At 44.4% G+C, this 21470-nt stretch overlaps 1 protein-coding gene across 1 annotated transcript in view; it reads left to right on the top strand.

Moving 5' to 3' along the window:
* The window catches only part of ANO2 (anoctamin 2), a 358642-nt gene that overhangs the window by 189483 nt on the left and 147689 nt on the right, over positions 1–21470 (top strand). The window contains exon 14 of the mRNA XM_074403486.1: positions 1300–1407. Coding sequence (XP_074259587.1) covers positions 1300–1407 — 108 coding nt within the window. The remainder of the gene's footprint in view (positions 1–1299; positions 1408–21470) is intronic.

Below are 21470 nucleotides of genomic sequence, written 5' to 3'. Positions count from 1 at the left end.
CAGGTAGCCGATCCTTATGTTAGGATAAGAAGACTCTCACGTGCAAAACAGCTAGGACGAGCTGCAGTGTGTGGTGTAAGCTATAAAAATCTAGGAATTCAGAGAGGGAGGAGACCCCCACCTGAGAGGTGTGCTGCAGCAGTTGGAGAAGGGCTCCTGGAAGGGGTGGGAGGAGTGCCGTCCCCTTGGAGAATGGGTGACGATTGAAAGCCTTAAAAACACTTGAATGATACCACCTGCTGTTGTTTTAGTTACGCTTGTTAGTCACTTACGTGTTCTGTCCTCTCCTGCATCATGGCATGTCTTGGGAAAGTCAGAGACAGGTCAAGAGCCTGGCCTGTTGACCTTTGGAATCTCTGACATGTGGACAGCGATAAGGACCTGTGTGTTCCCTGAATAGCAGAGCCCATTGTGAGCCAGTACCTGAATCCTTGCCCAGGAGCTATTGATGCAGGAACATAAAGGCCTTACACCTGTAGATGTCTGTTCTTGAGCTGGAAACTGTAAGGAAGACCTGCCAGTGAGGCCAGGTGTACACAGTTAAATTTTCTTTGAAGTGAGTCATGTATCTTCCTCCCCCAGCATCTGCGCTGATTTGACCATGGTCCTCTGGATTCGTTAGGTGCTCTTTCCCATGCCTGATGACTCACAATTCAGGTTTGTGTTGCTGCATGGCCCAGCTAGGTCTCTTGAGCATTGGTGTACTTGCCAATGACTTACTCACTGAGGCTGTACAGGAAACAGGTCCAGACAAGTGAGTTTTAAGATTCCCTATGGCCACCCTTGACTTTGATGTTTAATGGTCGCCATTTTAGCTCACAGAATAATGATGCAGGGAAGGAGTTTTGTTGTTGCCCTCACTTCCAGCTGTGGGGCACATCTGTTTCTCCAGCTGGGACTTGGCTTGTTGAAAGTTAAAGTTTGAGGTCTGATGATAGTTGGTGGGATGACCAGGGATATCCCTGTGCCTCTGGTCAGACTGCTCTGCAAAGCACTGGGCCTCTCTTCGTATCAATCATCCAGTTAACATTTCCTCTCTCTTTTCTCAACACCGACGCTGTCCCCAGGAACGTGCCCAGGTTTGGTTTTCAGTGTGATGACGAATGTTGTGTGTCCCCTGTCTCTTCCTCACGTTGTGTTCTTGTTAGGATGTGACATCTAGACGCCTTGTGATTGTGTTCATATCCAATAGTGTCCAATCCTAAATGCTGACGTTAACGTACTTGTGTCTGGTTATTACCTGCAGGCCAAGGCCGCTCTTCCTTCTGCTTACTAACCACTCTCTGCTCTTTGGTTTAGGAACATTCCAGGCCTGAGTATGAAACTAAAGTTCGAGAGAAAATGCTGAAGGAGAGCAACAAGTCAGCTGTCCAGAAATTGGACACAAACACGACGGAGTGTGACGAGGTACGAGACAGCGCTTGCTCATCATGGTCCTCCTTACTTATTGACATCTGTTGTCGTTTCGTTTGGCATACCTTAGTGAAGAGAGACTGGGCTTGAGAGGGGTTGATGTGGGGCAGGATAGATAAGAGCGTGACATCCCTCATTGTCCTACAGCCAGAGATCATGGGCAAATGGGCTTTCATATGACTTGACCTTTCTTTCCAGGGCAGTGCTATCTGGTCAAAATGGGAAGGCAGGTTGGAGGAGAAACAGTTTCAGGCCTGGCTCCTACCATCATCTAAATATTGAGTAATATTCAATACCCCACCATCCCAACCACTCACTGAGGCTAACCCTTTTTGAGTGCTTGCTCTGTGTTAGACACTGTTCTAAGTGGCATTACGTGATCTCACAATAAGTCTGTGAAGCAGGTACTATTGCTAGGTAAATGAAGACTCATGAAAAAAGATTAAGGCATTTGCTAGAGGTCACACAGCCAGTAAATTGTAGGTGGATCTGGGATTCCAGTGCAGGTCTATTAGTCTGTGTACCTAACCGCTGTATCATACAGCCTTCAACTGCAATGGGAAAATCAAAGGATAAAGCAAGAAATGGCTCCTAGGGCCTGCAGAGGCAAATCCATGCCCTGTATTTGGTCAAGATACTCACGCTATATTTTTTACATTTCATTTTATCTTGGTGGGCCTCCAAAAGTGGAAACATAATGGTGACCATGTCCTCTGGGTCATGTCTCTGAGTTTTAGGGTGGCATGCAGTCATTAAAACAGCTTTAGAATTTGTGCTGTGGTCCATAAAATACTCAAAGTATGTATCTTGAAGGGGCATGGGGGTGCGCTTTGGGATACCTGTCTCTGTGTGCCACCCTTTTTTTTAAGAGAGAGAGAGAGAGAGAGGGAGAGAGAGAAAGTTTATGTCTTTCTTAATCTGGTTCTTGAAAAAAATCCACTAGATTGAAAATCTGTTGCTTTTAGATGTATCTTGTCTCCATCTTGGATTTGAATTCAAATTTCATTTCATTTTACATTCTTTAAGTTGGAACCATTCGTGTTAACATGCAAATTTATGCAAGCATCAAAACAGAAGAATGTGGTGTTTTCGAGCCCAGAATACTGGCATTTTTTTTTTTTTTTTAAAGAAAACAACTTATACAGAACAGAGAGGGTGGCCCTCTGAGTTATTTTTTTCCTAGATGAAGAGCAAATCCAAGACCACCAATTATTCAGGGAAATAATGAAATTAATTCTTAGGAAAGACTAATCCTCACTGCCACCCTCATCAGAAAGCAAGCATTCTGTGTTCTGTCAGCTTCGGCAATGCCATGCAAACTTCTTTCTCCACCCCGTAGAAATATACAATGGATAATTTTATGGAAATCACATGTAACTTTTATTGACCACTGACTCATTTAATTTTAATTCCATAGACGGGAATGCCAAGGAGCAGGAACTGCATACACGGAGGCTGTGGTTCTAATATAAACATTGCTTGGGTATATATGCATGATTGGTCAAATAACTTTCAGGAACCATGAATAATTAAAAGACATCTGAATGCATTATGAATGATACATATGTTTATGTTGTAGCATTCAACATCTATTTTCATTACAGTGTTGAGAATGCAAAGCTCAAAGCATCTAATGCCTTATGGGCACTGGGGGGAAATGACCTTCTCAGATGAGCAGTGTAAGATACAAACGGCCTAGAATTTGATTGTCAGGATCCTTCTTGTGTTCCCTCAGTTTCTTTAACATCGTGAATGCTTCTTTCTTGCCAAATCCAGCCATAGGTGAGAGGTAAGGATGGGTGCTGCTCTTGTCTGCAGGAAGTGTTATAGTCACTATCCACTGCATAACATTGCTGCCGGGCCACCATTGCATATGGAATATTTAGGAAAGGCATCTTTTCTTCCAGGGAATAGACAGGGACTAAAGAATCAAATTCTAGCGGGTGGTCTTGGATGTTCTTGCTTCACTCCAGAAGGTCACCTTGGTTCTGCCTTCACTGCAACCCTGATGCTGCATATCCCTACCTTTCCTTACTTTCCTTCCTGCTGAATAGAAAAAAAAGCTACCTTACTGAGGCCCAGAGTGGTACAGGAATTTGCTTAAGACCACATAGCTAGTTGTGTAGAAGCTGGTAATCAAACCCAGCTCTGCCTGATCCCCAAGTCCTATTAGCTTTTTTTCTGCTCTCTAATTTTAAAGATACCAAGTCCATTGACTTTGTAAACATCTCTATTGAGATTTAATTTTATACCCCAAAATTCACCTGTTTAAAGTATACAATTCAGTTGTTTTTAATGTATTCACAGATTTGTGCAATTATCTACACAATTTATGTTTAAAACATTTTTATTATCCCAAAAAGAAATCCTGTACCCAGTAATTGCCAAGCCTTGGGTAACAACTAACCTACTTTCTGTCTCTGTAGATTTGCCTATTCTGGACTTTCACATAAATGGAATCATAGAATATGCGGTCCTTTGCTTCTTTCATTTAGCAACACTTTTTTAAGGATTGATCCATGCTGTGGCATATATCAGCACTTCATTCTTTTTTATTGCCAAATAATACTCCATATTTTGGATTTGCCTCATTTTATTTATCCATGCAGTTGATGGACATTTGAGAGGTCTCCATTTTCGGGCTATTATGAATAATGCTGCAATAAATGTTTGTGTACAAGTTTTTTTTTTTTTTTTTTTGGCTATATGCTTTCATTTCTCTTGGGTATATACCTAGGAGTAGAATTGCTGGGTCATATGGTAACTCTGTGTTTAACCTTTTAAAGAACTGCCGTACTATTTTCCAAAGTGGCCGTATTGTTTTACATTCCAGCCAGCAGCTTATGAGGTTTTCAGCATCTCCACATCCTCACCAACACTGATTTTCTGCTTTTTGAACTTAACCATCCTAGTGGTGTGACGTGGTATTTCACTGCAGTTTTAACTTGCATTTCCCTAATGACTAATGATGTGATCATCTTTTCATGTGCTTACTGGTCATTTGCGTGTCTTCTCTGGAAAAACATCTGTTCACATCCTTTGCCTCTTAAACATACTGGGTTAATTGGCTTTTGATTGTCAGGTTGAAAGAGTTATTTGTGTATTTGGAATATATGAAGTTCTTTATATATTTGGGATATATGAAGTTCTTTATCTGTTTAGAATACCAGTCTTCTCAAGTAATATGATGTAGAAATAGTTTCTTTAATTCTGTAGATTGTCTTTTCATTTTTTGAGATTATTTGAAGCATAAGTTTTAATTTTGAAATAGGTCAATTTATCTAGTTTTGTCACTTATGCTTTTGTGTTATATCTAAGGAACCGTTGCCTAATCCAATATCATTAAGATATTTCTAGTTTTTCTTCTAACTTTTATGGTTTTAACACTTACAGTTAGGACTATGGTCAATTTTGAGTTGATTTTTGTGTGAGATTTAAGGAGGGGATTCAAATGTATTTTTCCGCATGTAGATATTCAGTTGTCCCAGTACCATTTGTTGAATAGACTGTTTTCCTCACTGAATGATCTTGACACCCTTATCAAAAGTCAGTTGACCATAAATGTAAGAGTTTCTTTCTGGACATCAATTCTATTCCATTGATCTCTATGTCTGTTCTTATGCAGTACCACCCTGTCTTGGTTACTGTGCCTGCTTATTAAGTTTTGAAATTGAGGCGTAAGTCCTTTGACTTTGTACTTTTCTTTCAAAACGGTTTTGACAATTTTGGTTGCTTTGCATTTCCATATGAACTTCATGACTAGCTTGTCCATATCTATAAGAAAATAAGCTGGGATTTTGGTGGGGATTGAGCTGAATCTATAGACTAATTTAGAAAGAAGGACTCAGGGAGAGGAGCATCACACATTGGGGGTAGTTGTGGGGGGTAAGGGAGCGACAGTGGGAGAAGGGGAGGGAAGGAGGGGTGGAGAGGGATAACACGGGGAGAAATGCCAGATACAGTGTGCACCTGAAGTAAAATAAATAAATTTAAAAATGTAGTTTTTTAAAAAATTTTATTTTTGTATTGTTCATTGACAGAATATAGAAATATAATTGATTTTTCTATATTTGATCTTGTATCCCACAACTTTTCTGATAATTTTTAATGGATTCCTTAGGATTTTGCATTTATGAGATCGTGTCATCTGAATAGAGATAGTTTTACTTCTTTTTGCCAATTGGGATATATTTTGTCCCCACCCCCTCTGCCCATTTCCTAATTGCCCTGATTAGAATCTCCTGTCCAATGCTGAATAGCAGTGGTGATAATGGACTTCCTTGCTTTGTTTTTGATCATATGAGAAAAAAATGTAGTCTTTCACTATTAAGTCACCATTAAGTCTCATGTTAGCTGTAGGCAATTTCTTTCCTTCTTCTTCTTTTTTTTTTTTTTTTTGGTTTGTTTTAAGCTGTCTCTATAAGATTTCTCTCTAAGGCCATTCTCGTATTGCTATAAATAAATAACCTGAGACTGAGTAATTTATTAAAAAGAGAAGTTTAACTGGGTGATGGTTCTGTAGGATTTACAGAAGCCATGGTGTTGGCATCTTCTAGGGTTCTAAGGAGGCCTCAGGAAGCTTATAATCATTGTAGAAGGCGAAGGAGGAGCAGGCATGTCACTTGGTGAAAGCAGGAGTGGGTTATGGGGATGAGGTGCCACACACTTTAAAATGACCAGATCTGACAGGAACACACTCACCTTTGCCAAGAAAGCACCAGGCCATGATGGATCCCCCCCCACCCCCGATCCAAACACCAGTCTCCACCTCCTGCATTGAGGATTTCTATTCAACATGACATTTGGGGGGAAACACGTATCCAAACTGTATCAGCTTCCTTGAGAGCAATTCACATCACATCAACATGATGCTGATCTGAAATGAAATGTTCTGAACTGTAATGACGTAATACCCATATATTAGGACCCTGGGATAGGAGTTACGGTACCATCACCATGCAGCTGAGCCTTCTGCGTCTCTTCCATCTCAGCTGTCATGCAGGGAGATTATACTAGATTATACAGTCTCTCCAGTTCTGAGAGTCAGCAACTTTCTTTGCTGATGTGCAGAGATGATGTTGGTCATCAACTCATCAGTCTGGGGTATTGGACTGTCCCTTATTTATCTTATATGGTAGTAACTTGGCTCTTATACCTTCTCATTGATTTTCAAGGATGTGGGCATAGAAAGATGTTGACAATGATAAAATTATAAGTAACATTTACGGAGTGCTTATACATAATATGCAAAGCCTTACAGGTATTATTTCCTTTAAGTCTCAAAACTGTTATGATCCCCAGCTCACGGATGAGAAGACTGAGGTCTACAGGGAAACATAACTTGCTCAGTGATAATGCATGGCAGAGCCAGAGTCCATGCCAGGCAGTCTGACTCAAAAGCAATGCTTTTAACTTGTTGCTCCTGTGTCTATTGAACGTTTTCCCTCAACGGATCCTTAAACAATCCTATAAAGTCATGTTTGATTCTTCTTTCCTAAAGTAAAGGCAAAAGGGCTGTGGTATTCACTGGAAGGATGGGTGAAAGACAAACTAGCCACCCTACATTAGTGGTTTTGTATAAATTTTAGTGGGGTGAAGCTCTGTTTCCACTGAGGACAACAGTGGGGAAAATCAGCTCAGTTTACAGCTCGAGGTTCAACAGACAGTAGGGAAAATTCAGGAATATAAACACAGATATGTATCGTACTTTAAAGAAAGAATACTGAATCTGGAATTTTTAATAAAAGAATAGCCTGGATTTTTTCCCCCCCTAAATCAGTCTAAATATTTTTGACTGCTCTATCCTGGACAGATTTGGAGGTTTTCTTAAGTTACCCAGCAGGGCACCATTTCTCTCTGTTCCCACAAGTTGGCAAAGCTTAAAGCTGAGTGCAGATGGCAAGGTGCTAGAGCTGGCAGGTTGAGGAGCAGTGCTGGTCTTTGCCTCTCATCCCTCTAACCTTTCACTCAGTGCTTTCTCAGCCCAGGCCTCCTTTGCTTCCAATAAACTTTGTATCAGGTAGAGTACAGTAAGAAGGCAAAGCTCAGGCCACGCAGGTCAGCAGCGGGACATTACGAAGAGCTAATCCTGCAGGTGTTAAAAGAAGGAATGCTGAGGCAAGAAAGACAGTGAGGCAGCGGAGATGAGCATGGCAGGAAGTGGGCACCACCTTTGGGCTCTAAAGACAGGAGTGGAAATGGTCTTACCAGAGCTCAGGAGCCAGGACCACCCAGTGGGAGCTAGAATCCTGGAAGAGATGCCATCTGAAGCAGATAGAAAAAGTGAGGGAGAAATACTCTGAATTTCCCTCTTCTGCTTCCCAGGCTCTCATCAGTACCTCCCACTGGCCAGACCTAACCTAAAGTCAGTTGATGAGTTATTCCAGGAAACACAGTTTTGGGGATCAGTTCCCTGCAGCGCGGAGCAGAGGAAAGGAACAGGAGAATCGATCTGAGAGCGACCAGCAAAGTGCCGGCACAGAAGTCCAGGCCATAAGCCGATGTCACTTTAGAATGCACTAGCCGCTATCATTTACAAGTGGAGTCCTTGCTATCGGGGAAGAGAAATAAAAATTTCACAAGAAACAAAGGAATGCTCACCACCGACATAATGAATAACTAGACCAATAGTCAGCTTGTTAGACCATTCCTAAACTGTTGAGAGTGTTTGTGTGAGTGAGTGGGTGTGTCAGTGGCGTGAGCGTGTGTGAGATTGTGTTTGTGTGTGTGTGTGCGCGCGTGGGTGTGTGAGAGTGTGCCAGTGGTGTGAGATTATGTTACTCTGTGTGTGTGTGTGTGTGTGTGTGTGTGTATGTGTGTGTGTGAGACAAGGGGAGGGAGCACACCTGAGTGATAGTGTCATTGCAGTGACACAGATGGGCTCAGATAACAGAAGGCTTCCAAGAGGAGCAAAAACGTATTTTTGTGTCAAGATCCAAAGAACATGACCAAGCAGAGTTGGGGGCTGATGGCAAATGTGGGTTAAAGGAGTCTTCTGTGAAACATATCACTGAAAAGGTCTTTAAAACAAACTCCTATTCAACTAGTCCTGGGAGTTTCTTCATGAAACTTGTCACCCACCTATTGAGTTAGTCAGTTCGCAGGCCTGGGCGCTCCCATCCCTGCCTGTGCCACCTGTGGCACTGTATTTAATGAATGTTTTATGGGGATCACTGCAGCTAGAAGGGAACAGGAACCCAGAGGAGGCCTTAGATAGAGGGGTGTTAATTTACTGCTCAGTTCATCACCCTGGGGACAATTATTTCAAAAGAAAAGTTAAAGCACTGAAACATTTACAACAGACGCCTCTGGCAGGCACAACAAACACATGGAATAAATTATGCGTAATTGCAGGGTCTCTGCGGAGGCTGGGACAACAGCAACGAGAAGCTGAGACATTGTCCGAAGGAGCGTGCGGGTGTGTGGAGAAGGAAGGCTCAGCCAGTAGGGCACGAGGGTCCCTCTTGCCTCTCACTCTGTGACGAGGGGGACAGGGTCCAGGCTTTCCATGCAGGCCTTAGGTGGTTTATCAGAACGAACTTCGAGCAGAGTGAAGTTCCTTCTGGCCTTCTTTTGAGGCACTAAATGACTGAATAACCATTTGAGGGTCAAAAACATAAAGAATCAAAATAATTATCACAGCCTTGTCTTAGGGTTTCTCACTGGCAAAGGGAAACCCTGGGGCACAGAAAGGGACTCAATTTGCCAGAGATTCTTGTATTAAGAGAAGCTGAGACGAGATATGAGTGTGGCTCCATTTCTGAAATCTGTTTATGCCCTGGTGCTTAAGGGCTCTAAAGCATTCTTATTATATGGGCATTTCATGGACTCTGGCTTTTTTTTTTTTTTTTTTTTTTTTTTTTTTTTTTTTTTTTTTTGAGATGGAGTCTCGTTCTGTCACCTAGGCTAGAGTGCAGTGGCATGATCTCGGCCCACTGCATCCTCTGCTTCCCAGGTTCTAGTGATTCTCCTGCCTCAGCCTGCTGAATAGCTGGGACTACAGGCGCGCGCCACCACTCCCGGCTAATTTTTGTATTTTTAGGAGGTGTTCTCCATGTTGGTTAGGCTGGTCTCTAACGACTGACCTCATGACCACCCGCCTCAGCCTCCCAAGTGCTGGGATTACAGGCATGAGCCACTCTGCCCTGCAGAACTCTGTTAAGGGCTGAGTTAGGACAGCTGGGACCTTTGTTCTCTCCTGGACTCCTGCATGAGCTGAAGAATAACTGGCAGAGAATGGCCTGGGTTCTGTCCCAAACCGAAGGGCGTTCGGGGAGTCAGGCCCCTGTGTTCTCTGACCAGTCTCTGAGCCCATTTGATAAGGGCTGAGAGACTGTCGGTTGGTTCAGCTCTGCAGTCCTGCGCTTCAGAGGATCTGTGCACGCTGCCCTTGCCCTTCTCACGTTTGGTAATGAGGACGATGAAACAGGTCACTTCGTTTCAGAGGAAATATAGCTCCCTGGAACCTATGTCACAAAAGTAGAATTGCTACTGAAGGCTGCCCCCTGACAATTTTATGTGCTATTTTTTAAATTTTTACTTTGTTTTTTGATTTTTGACAATGCATAATTTCTGGCTCTGGCTTCTCTGTCTCTTTCTTGCTCTACCTGTCCCTGCCCCTCCTCATCTCTGTAATCTCTCATGGAGTGACTTCCTTTTTCACCTCTAGTCCCAGTCACACCCCCTGCCCTGCCCCTGGGGCATGCCAGCCAAGAGAAATGGGTGAGCAAAGGAGCAGAGAAATGGATGTTGCAAGGAAGTGTGGGGGTAGGGTGTGGATCTTCTTAGGGGTACTTTAGGGCTTAAATTTAGACCTGGATCCTGCCTCCCTTCCCCTCATTGGTGGAAACTAGCCACCAGGCTCCACTTAGATGAACAGAAGGCAGGTAAATACAGTCTTTGCCCAGCAGCCTCCAAGCAGAGGCTCCAAACTACCAAAGGGACAGCCAGCCTTAACAGCCACCAATGTCACACAGCGCTGTGAGTGAACAGTGAGCAGCTGGACTCTGGGGAGGTTGTTTGGGGGGTAGTTTGGGAACAACTACTGGTGATTCTGATTGACTACCACCTCTTGACAATTGCTGCCGTGGGCAATGAGGAAGGAAGAAAGACTCTTGAAAAAAATGCCATAAAGAGTTTCAGCGGCTGGGCGCGGTGGCTCACACCTGTAATCCCAGCACTCTGGGAGGCCGAGGCGGGTGGATCACGAGGTCAAGATATCGAGACCATCCTGGTCAACATGGTGAAACCCCGTCTCTACTAAAAATACAAAAAATTAGCTGGGCATGGTGGCGCCTGCCTGTAATCCCAGCTACTCAGGAGGCTGAGGCAGGAGAATTGCCTGAACCCAGGAGGCGGAGGTTGCAGTGAGCCGAGATCGCGCCATTGCACTCCAGCCTGGGTAACAAGAGCGAAACTCCGTCTCAAAAAAAAAAAAAAATAGTTTCAGCGACTGAGGGAGAAACGCTCATCCGCAGCGTACCCACAGTGTGCTGGAGTTTGGCATTGACCCTTTCTGAACAGAATTTAGCACTCTTACATGGCAAGGATTTTTTGTTTTGTTTTGTTTATAATTACACAAATTATACATGAAAGCATCTTCAGAAAAATTCTGACAAAAGTCTCCCTGGACCTCTTTACCCCCAATGTTGTCTCCATAGAAGTAGCCAGAGCGAGCGGTTTGGTATGCACCCTTCCAGGTCTTGTCCTATGCATCTTTATTCATGTAAAAATTCGTATTTGTTCTGGGCTCTGGTCACGGGTTCATTTACACACACACACACACACACACACACACACACACACACACAAACTGTGGACAAATGATTTCATCAGACTGTGGTTCCCATAACCCAAGACACCCCAGGGTGCCACAGCAAACTCAGAGAAGTGATGTGGAATTACTAAACACTTCTTAGGGAAGCCCAGCAATGCTTGACCTCTGTACGCCACCACCACACAATATTGCCAGTGTTATGTAGTACTATGTTTTTCAATGTCATCATGTTTTAGTGAAGCTGAATTTTCAGTGGTTGTAGCCGGTGAGAACTGCACGAAATCATTGTGGAACAAGAATGGTGAGTTTTGCTGTTCAATCTGATACCAAGATTAGAAAACTCGAAGTTGTCTAACAGGTGCACACATCCTGTTAGCTAGTACTTAGGTTTAAGAATGAAATAAAGTATTTTTATTTATGTCAATTTATGTGTATTTTCCCCAACGGCTATTGAGTTGTTAGGACATAATTACTTATTAAGTTATTTGGACTTAACTACTTAATACATGGAACTAGTAAGTATTTGTTTTAGCCTAGGAGCATTGCATAAAAATTGCTGGGACCTTAAGGGTAATGTGAACCAAGAAAGTTTGGGAACTGCTGCGTAATGAACTCCCTAGGTTGGGCACAGTGGCTCACACCTGTAATCCCAGTACTTTGGGAGGCTGAGGTGGGTAGATTACTTGAGCCCAGGAGTTTGAGACCAGCCTGGGCAACATAGTAAGACCCTGTCTCTATAAATAATAATAAAAAAATTAGCATGGTGGCATTGGCCTGTAGTTCCAGCTACTCGGGAGCCTAAAGCAGGAAGATGGCTTGAGCCCAGGAGTTAGAGGCTGCAGTAAGCTGTAATTGTGCCACAGCACTGAAACCTGGGTGACAAAGCGAGACTCTGTCTCTTAAACAACAACAACAACCACCACAAATGAAACAAAAAAGCAAAAAAACTTTTTACGTTCGACAGAGATTTAAGAGTACAGCAGACAGCCAAGAGCAGAAAGCTTAAAGAGATAAATAGTGAGTCTTAAAGTTGCAGGAATTTATTTGGGGATGGCAACAGCCAGTGGAAACTGTGGGCTAGCAAAGCGCCAGGTAGGCTGGCTTCCCGCACACTCTCTCTTTGGGCCTCCCACGGACTTCTGTCTCGGGCCTTACAGCGCATCCGCCCCCGTGCATATATTCTCTCTCTTTCTCCTTGTCGCCTCTGCATGTTTGTGCATGCGTGTGTGTGTGAGTGTGCATGGAAGGAGGGCACTGAGGTTTCTCATCATGGGCATCCTTACAAATCCTTGGGATTTAAAAATAAACCCGACAACTTCTAATCCAGGGGACGTTGCCTTACTTACAGTCTTCAGTGTGGTTCGGGCTCTGTGGAGCAGGATACTAGAGATGCGTAGAATATGTCCATAAACATCTCCCTGCACGGAGCGTGTGAATTATGCATCCCAAGTGGACTCCTCTGGTGGCCTAGGCCATCAGACTGGGGGCTCTGGCCTGCTTCAACTGAGAGTCGATTCTCAGCATCAGGAGTTGTGGATAAAATAAGACCTTCTCCTCTGCTCACTGTATACATTTCTACTGGCCGGGGTCTAAATTAAGAAGTTACAAATAAGGAGAGCCCTGAGGCCTCGGTTATGGAAGCAAAGCTAGAGAGAGACAGGGCAGCCTTCGAAATGAGAGTGTGGTGGGGGAGGAGAAGCAGTGGAGCCAGCTTCGGAGCTAAGGCTGGGCAGATTCAGGATGGTATTTCAGACCAGACCTACATGGCTTCTGGGAAAACACAAGGTCCAAATATGTGCAGTGATCGGGAATGTTGGAATAGCGTAGTTGCTAGGAGAGGCCAGCACATACCATTGGGATGTGTGATGTTAGGCACAATTGACTTGCAGTTTGGACTTTTCTTTTCTTGGTTTAAATGATTTTTCCAAATATGGCCAGAAGCACGTAAATTAAATCTGTCTTTTGCTGCCTGGGCCAAGGTCATTATTTCACTTCCTTAGAATTCACTGGAAGCACACACATGCCCTTCAGGGTCCCTTGCTCTTTCTCCCCTAATGTGCCAGAAACTCAAAAGTGCTGGTTTAAAAGATTCCTTCAGGGTCAAAATGTGTTCTGGCTCCCTGCAATTCTTTTGACATGATGGTCAAAAGGAGCTTTCAAAGAACACTGATGGGATTTCCCTTTTGTGGATGGGGAAGCAGAGGCCTTGAGACTATGCCCTTCTGACAGTCATCGCCCAGCTAGAGGTTGCAGAAACCTCCCTCTTCATCCACCACCACAGCCTGCTCAGCCATGCTGTCTCTGGTGAGAAGGGGCCCACTGCCCACATCGTCTGCAGTCCTGTCACTAAGTGAACCCCACATTCTTTCCAAGCATTACTTTAACTTTCATGAAGAATAAAGAACTAGCACAAAAAGGAAAAAAAAAAGTGTCCTTCCTTTAGATTCCCCCAGATGCAGACCCTGAGCCAGTGATTCAAGTGCAAAATTCTGGGGAAGGTAGACACCCCAGCAGTGGAGTGAGCAAGCCAGAGAAACAAGGGAAGGCAGCCCAGAAGGGGTACCTGGTCAATCAGGTTACCGCTGTGGACAACTGGAGCTTAGTTCTTCTGGGAATTCTGGGAGCCGATTTAGAATGTGCACCTTAGGGTGGTATTGGATGAGGGGTGAGTGTCTTAGTTGGTCTCTTTTGCTATAGTGAAATACTTTAGACTGAGTAATTTCTAGACAACAGAAACTTATTTCTCACAGTTCTGGAGGCAGGGAAGTCTAAGATCAAGACATGGCAGATTGAATATCTGATGAGGGCTGCTGCCTGCTTCCAAGATGGTGCCTTGTTGCTGTGTTCTCACGTGGCAGAAGATTGAAGAGTAGAAGGACACTAGAGTGCTTCCTTCTTTTTTCAGATCATGAATCCGTTCATGAGGGCAGAGGTTCTCAGGACTTAAACACTTCTCAAAGACCCTATCTCTTAACACCGTCACCTTGGGGTTTAAGTTCCAACATACGAATTCTGCAGGGACACACACCAGAGCAGGGAGAGAGCTGAGTTTATCTGAGGTCCTGTCAGTCATTGTTGTGGGCAGCTCTGAGTGTGAGTGTGTGTATCTTAATTCCCCTGCACGTCTAGTCTTCCTTGAACACACACATGGGAAGAGAAGGCTCAGGCCACCAAAAAGAAACCTCTAGGCAAAGAAATGAAGGTGCTGGCAGTTGGAAGTTGGACTCAAAATTATCCTGGTAAGCCTTGAGGGGATTTAGGGCAGACACCTACTGAATCAGGGTCTCCTAAGACCTAAAGCGCATGAGTCCAGATCCGGAATCTGAAATCAGAAATCCTGGAGTTCAGTAGAGGGAATTTAATATAAAGAGCTAGCTAGGAAGGTGTCAGAAAGGCCGACAAGCTAAACAAGGCTGGGGAAGCAACCCAGAGACAGCATCAGCAGGAAGCTGGGGTACCTCCCATCAGTAGGAGGTGGCCTGGTGGGAACTGGAACCATGCAGGAAACTGCATGGTGGAAGTTGGGGCCACCAAGGGAAGGGCAGTCTACCAGGTAATGGAGTATGAGGAGTTGCAGCCACTGCATGAAGCAGATAGAGACAGGAGAGAGATGCTCTCGGTTCCTCTTCCATCTATCTACCTGCCAGTCTTGCACTAGTACCTTCCATTGACTGAATCTAACCAGAAGCCAGTTGGAAAGGAATTCTGAGAAATGGACCTTCAGAGATCCACTCCCCTTGCACGACGTATTAGACCAGGAAATGGTAGGTGTGGGGGTAAACAGAAAAATGATTGGCACTAATTGTAATCCTTTACCTGAGATAAACATGCTTTCCTCCTCCCACTCCTTTGCTCTTCTTACTACATGACCGTTGGCTTGGTCATCTCCAAAGCAGACTCCAGGAACTTGGGAAGGGATAGTTGATAGAATGGGGAACATACTCCACACCTGTGTTCACTCCTGCTCTGAGGTATCCCAGGGGCTGTTCCTGTGCCTTGTGTCCTTGTGTCCTTCTGTTCAGCAGCAGAGGGACCATAAATTGCCTACCTTGATCCTATGGGGTCTTAGAGGAGGCACCACATCTTAAAGATGCCCTTTGGCTGTTTCCCCTTAGTTAGGTTTGCCAACGTTTGACGTTTTTGCTCTGTTTCAGTGAGGGACGTGTCCTTATATTCTGAAGAATATGCTTCAGAACCTGGAGCACATTTGTGTTCTTTCTCTTTCAAGCTATTGCCATTTAGACATGTTGGCTTTTTATTTATTCCATAAACCCAAATGCCAAGATGACAAGAAATAGCAATCTGAATCTGTGCTAACATTCAACTCCCCAACCCCGGACTCCCCATGTGTTTAGTGGTTTCCTTACTGATTCTCCCAACCTTACTGGAAAGAAAGAAGCCTGCCCATGTAGTCTGCTCTTCCTTCAGATGGGGCAGCCCAAATGAGATTGTCATGAATAATTGGGCACGAAGTCCAGAGGAAAGCTGATATAAGTCAGCAGTTCCCTGGGTTACTTCCTTAGAGTTGGTTTCATTTGGGAGCTAACTTAATCCATGATATTCCCCAAGAACACATGGTCTGTATTTCCATTTTTATTTTGAACATCCAAGATCAGATCAATGAATGTGTTTAATATTTCTAGGCTCCTGCCTGAAAGGAGAATGATGTGCTGTCATTTCATCCAGGCAGATCTGGAGTACAAAGTGAAACATGCCCTGAAAATGGGGTCAGTGGAGGTGCTAGAGGCAACTTCTGGAGGCAGGAGCAGTAGCTGCTTTCATGGGATGGGTAAGCCCAGGATGTTAAGATACTCATGTGTCTTATGCAGCCTTCAAGTTTGGGGAACAGGATCAGGGTGTTGCTGCAGAGAGGGAGGTGATCTGTCATTTAACTAGGCCTCTGAGACGAGATGTCCAAAACCAACTCCCTTGGGGTCTTCCTTAATTCTGCTACCTTGGCTTTCAGCTGAAATCCCTGAGGTACAGTTAGAAGAGAACCTCTGCTATGCAATGCCATACCCTCTGGGTCAATGTGAGCATTCCATCTTCTCTGACAGACGTGCGCCAGCTTGTCCTCCAACTGGTAGGAGATGGGGGAAGGAAGAGCCATCCCAGGCCTTGCTCTGTGCTGGGCCTCTGCACAGTTCCCACGTACTCTTCATGCCTGTCATTTCTGCCTGTCAGAAGCTGGCTGCGGCACAGCCTGAGCTGAATGCTGCCCTTTGCAATGGAACGATTTGCTTCACCAGTCATTCTTCATCTACAGATTGTCCACAGTCAATTCTGCATCTGGGGAGCTGGTGCTGGTACTTTTCTTAAAAAATACTTCCCTTGTTTCCCCAGTATTCTGATGCTACATTTATGCTTCTTTGCATTGTCATTTCATTTATGCTTGGTCTAGGGCCAGGGACCTGTATTGATTTCCATGGCACCTTTGGACCCTTTATGTGACTGTGGTGGGAGATATTTTACATAAGCTTGGAAGAGTTACTGCCCAACCAGGGCCAAGAAATTCTTCTGCCCATCAATGGCCCAGAGTTCGTCCATCTCTGGGCCTGTTAGATCCAGCTTTGTGATTCTCCAGGAAGGCTAGACATGGTAGTGTTCAGTTGCCTGTAGACATTTGACATCCAATTCATTTTTATTATAATGGCGCATGGTCTGTCAGCCAGCTTACATAAATTTTGTCCTGAATTTGGGCATCTGCATTGAGTTTAGAGAATTTGTGGCAGGAAATTTGCCCCAGAAATGTACTCAGCTGAATACTTGCACTCCTTAGCATGGAAAGACTCCCATCCAAGAATCTCAGCAAGCTTGTCTATAAACATGAATGAATTAATCCTCGCGGCACCACTGTGTGCTCTTTGCCAGCTGGGTTATTTCAAGGGAAGTGACCAACCCAGCAGCCTGTAGTGAGTCATGAAACAGCTTGCTGGCAACCAGAGAGACTGCGCTGCAGGATGGAAAGAGCCAGGGGCCACACTGGAGCCTCCCACCTCCCGTGCTTTGAGTGTGGGGAAGGGTTCAGCACAATAAATCTGGGATCTGGCCACCTTTTGGCTCAGCACATCGTCCTTCAAGGAGTTTATCACCTGCCCCCTAGACCATGGCTTAGTCCAATTAAATAGCTTTTATTTCTTAGAGTATAAAAGTAATATATGCTAAGTGTGGAAAACCTAAGAAGGGAAGTAAAGTATAAAGAAGAGAAGTAAATCAGCTATTATTTCATCTCCTAGACAGACCATTGTGACCCTTTTTTAATGTAAATTGAAACGTTGAGTAATTAATTTTGTATCATGATTTTTAAAATCAGTCTCAAAACATAAGAGGTTATCAATCTTACTAATATGATTTATTAGTATGATTTTAATAACTGCCTGATATTTTATCATATGGATTTATTAGCCCTTGCCCAATGGTTAGACATGTCATTAACACATTTGTGCTTATGTTATTTCCTGAATTTTGGGCTATTTCAGGAGTGCTATATCAGGGGGTTAGATTACCAGAAGCTCAAGATCTTTATTTGGTTTCTGGGTTCCTCTTTGCCTATTTTTTTGTGCTTGGTGCAAGGAACTACACGGATTTGACCTTCAACATTTCACCAGTATGGAGCGGCAGCTTTAATATAATTGCCTTTTTGAGTGAAGTTGAATCAGGCCACTTAATTCACATCCAAGAGCTCTCCCATTGACAGGTGCCTCTCCTGGAGAACAGGAGGCCATTGCTCTTTTGCATGTGTCATGGGGAGAACAGATGTTCTGGAGTATAGATGGGTCATCATCTTAGATGTTGGGGTCCAGTTCTGTCCAGGGAGAAATTTATCTCATCTTGGGAATGGATGGGTCACTTGTATCAAATCCTGGAACTGTCCACATCTTCTGATCCCATCACTAGTGTATAAAGAGGATTCTGGACAATGGATGGATCAAGAACTCTTCAAAGAAGACATTTATCGTTTGGACTAAGGCCAGGTTTTGGCAGGGGAATCAATGAGACAAATGGTGAGCGGTGGCGTTAGCTGCAAGAGGAAATGTGTCCTGGTTGGTAAATGATCAACCAAAAAATGTATGAACCTCCCTTCAATAACTTTAACTTCTGGAAACAATTTAGAGGACAAGTAGGGTCAGTCCGACTTCCGAGAAAGGGAACATTTTTCTTATTGTTTGGATGCCGATTTTTTTTTTTCAGCTTTACAACATGTACACACAAACAGTGTTGACCTATGGAAAATATTATTAATCTGCAGAAGAGCACTTGATAAATGCTTTAATATGATGTTCTTTACTTTAGTATCATTCTTCATTTGACAGGGAACTCCCATAGATAGTCACTTTATCTTCCCACAGAACCTAGGGTGTGAAGGCACACCCTTTTGTTGAATCACGAAAATGCAGCAGAAACCCCAAAACAAATCAGATAGGGCCCTTTGAATCTGGAATGTGTTTTGTGCTTTTCCCAGTCTTACACAGTTTAGGCTAGTGGCTCTTTTTCACATTCTTAACAGTTTCATGTTGTGGATCTAAACTGGGCACCTTTGAAATTCTGAAAATGTAAATTCCTAATCACGTCTCAAATAAGCAGACCTTATTAAAAGAGCAGAAGAAGCGGAGGAAGAAGGAGGAGGAGGAGAATAAAGAGAAAGAATAGGAGGAGAAAAAGGAGCGGAAGGAATAACAGTAACTACTCCTCCACATGGACCACAGTGAGCACCATATCAAAACCCAATTGTGCATTTTTTTAGCCTTTATCTCATAACTGGAGTATTCTATTCCATTTCCAGCTCTCTGGAGATACAGGCAGGAAACAAAGATGGCAGTGGCACCCAGCTTGTTGGTCGTGGTGCTTGGCTGATGTTTCTTGTGCTTGGTATATGACCTGCCGACTTCTCAGCTCCAGCGAGAGATGCTGGGGCCAATCTCCCTGCTTTCTCTGTTCTAATTTAATCCATATTTGGAGGATAGGAAGGGGAGTGTGTTGTATCTGAGGCTCCTCCTTGACCTTCCTCTAGACTCGGAGACTTGGACACATAAGCAAAGATTGTGAATGAGGCTAAAATGACTCTGTGTTCTTCGAGCCTTTGCCAGACAAAGCTCACTCTAGAGTGATCTGGTAGAGTGGCAGATAATCTACTTGTGGGAAAGTGAAAAGAATGGGCCAGAGCTTTAAACAATTGGCAGTGTAAGAGGCAGGACTAGGAGAAGCAGCGGGGTTACTCAGAGTTACGGCTCTGGGCCAGATCCTGATATTGGATTTTGTTTCTTCCAGTTTTAACATCTCTCCTCTGTCTCCTTTCTCTGGCAGAACTGGGGAGCTGGCAGATAGAGGGAGGGCCCGAGCTGGGTCACCAGAAAAATGAGGTTTGCATCTTTGGGCCAGCTGAGTCCTGAGGGGAAGGGTGGGGATGGGAACATGCATTCTCCTCAGTCCTTTCAGCCTGTTGGGTAGACCAAGGATTCAAGACTAGCTGAGTTTCCCTTGTATTGGATTCAGCAGAAGAGTCTAGCAACTTGAGATCTGGAAGGTGGTTGGACTGCTGGTTTGCGTCTTGGTAACAACAGTTCTATAAACAAGCCAGGAGTTCCCAGTTCCCCAGAGCCCACCATGTGTCCTCTTCCAGCTTTCTTCCAGGAAGGTTTATAAACTTTCTCTCTTTACACTGAGCCCTCTTGGCTACCTAATTCCTGTGTTGTCACAATGCTGATGGCAACGTTGGCACCGAGGGTAGGGCGGATTTAGCATTGCCCTTAGCCACCTGCCAAGGTTTCTCCAAACACGCACCATCGCCTAGCCCTCTGCTTTCTGGAAGAGAATGTTTAAAGAACTCCGAGACCCAGAGAGATCTTAAGACACTGAAGTTTATCTCATGTCTGTATACATGGAGTAAAAATAACGTTGAAGAAGTAAAAAGAATTAAATGTGTGTGGTTTGCTCTTGTTAAGTGATACCACTTTTAACAACGCAGTTGTCTACACCAGAAACTTGGGAGCTGTTTTGAATTGCCCCTTTCCTCTTACCTGCCACACCTGATGAACCCCGTGGCAGGGTCTACAGGGTCTAGCCACTCATCATCTCTGGCCTTTACCCCTTCCTGCTCATCCCCTGAGTTCAGCCCCTCATCACCGCTTGCCTTGCCTACTTCAGTGACCCCTAACTGGTCTCTCCACCTTTGGCAGGCCCCCTTCCAGCCCATTCTCCACACTGTGTCACAGGGATCCATCCAGAATGCAGATCTGATTACGGCACTCCCTTGATTAAAATCCTCTCATGCTCTCCAGAGTTTGGGAGATTATTTTCAAATTTCTTGGCTTTACCCACGAGGCCCTATGGGGCCCACCATTCCCACTTCACCTCCTAATCCCTGATGTGAGCCCCTTCTGCCAAACGTTTCCCAGCTCCTGGCAGCTCTTCGAGTGTATCTTGCTGTGTCATGCCCCGGTGGCTGTGTGCATGCAAGCCTCTTTGCTTGGAATCTGCTCTCTCTCTTTCTGTCCAGCGCACTCCTTTTTGTCTTAGAAAACATAGGGCTAATGTCATCTGCTATGGGAGCTCGTCTCTCACTCTCTGGGCAGGGGCCGCTGCAACAAATGACCACAAACTCTCACAGTTCTGGAGGCCAGAAGTCCAAGCTCAAGGTGTCATCAGGGCCGCACTCCCTCTGAAGTTTCTAGTGGAGAGTCTATCCTTTCTTCTTCCAGCCCTTGGTGGTTGCAGGCATTCCTTAGCTTGTGGCTAAATCACTCTGATTGCTGCTTCCATCTTTACATGGCTCTCTCCTATGTCTGTCTCTTATCTCCTCTTTTATTTATTTATTTTTATTGTGCTTTAAGTTCTGGGGTACACGTGCAGATCTTGCAGGATTGTTGCATAGGCACACACATGCCGTGGTGGTTTGCCTCCTCCATCCCCCATCACCTACATCAGGCATTTCTCCCAGTGTTATCCCTCCCCAACCTCCCCGCTCGCTGCTGTTCCTCTCCTAACCCCCCCACACCCCAACAGACCCCAGTGTGTGATGTTTCCCTCCCTGCATCCATGTGTTTTCATTGTCCAACACCCGCCTGTGAGTGAGAACATGCGGTGTTTGATTTTCTGCTCTTGTGTCAGTTTGCTGAGAATGATGGTTTTCAGATTCATCCATGTCCCTACAAAGGACATGAACTCATCATTTTTTATGGCTGCATAGTATTCCATGGTGTATGTGTGCCACATTTTCTTTGTCCAGTCTATCGTTGATGGGCATTTGGGTTGATTCCAAGTCTTTGCTACTGTGAACAGTGCT

The sequence above is a fragment of the Saimiri boliviensis genome, chromosome 7 (assembly GCF_048565385.1).
Source record: "Saimiri boliviensis isolate mSaiBol1 chromosome 7, mSaiBol1.pri, whole genome shotgun sequence".
NCBI lineage: Eukaryota > Metazoa > Chordata > Mammalia > Primates > Cebidae > Saimiri > Saimiri boliviensis.
Note: the sequence above shows the minus strand (reverse complement) of the source record. Positions and strands in the feature narration are given on the sequence as shown.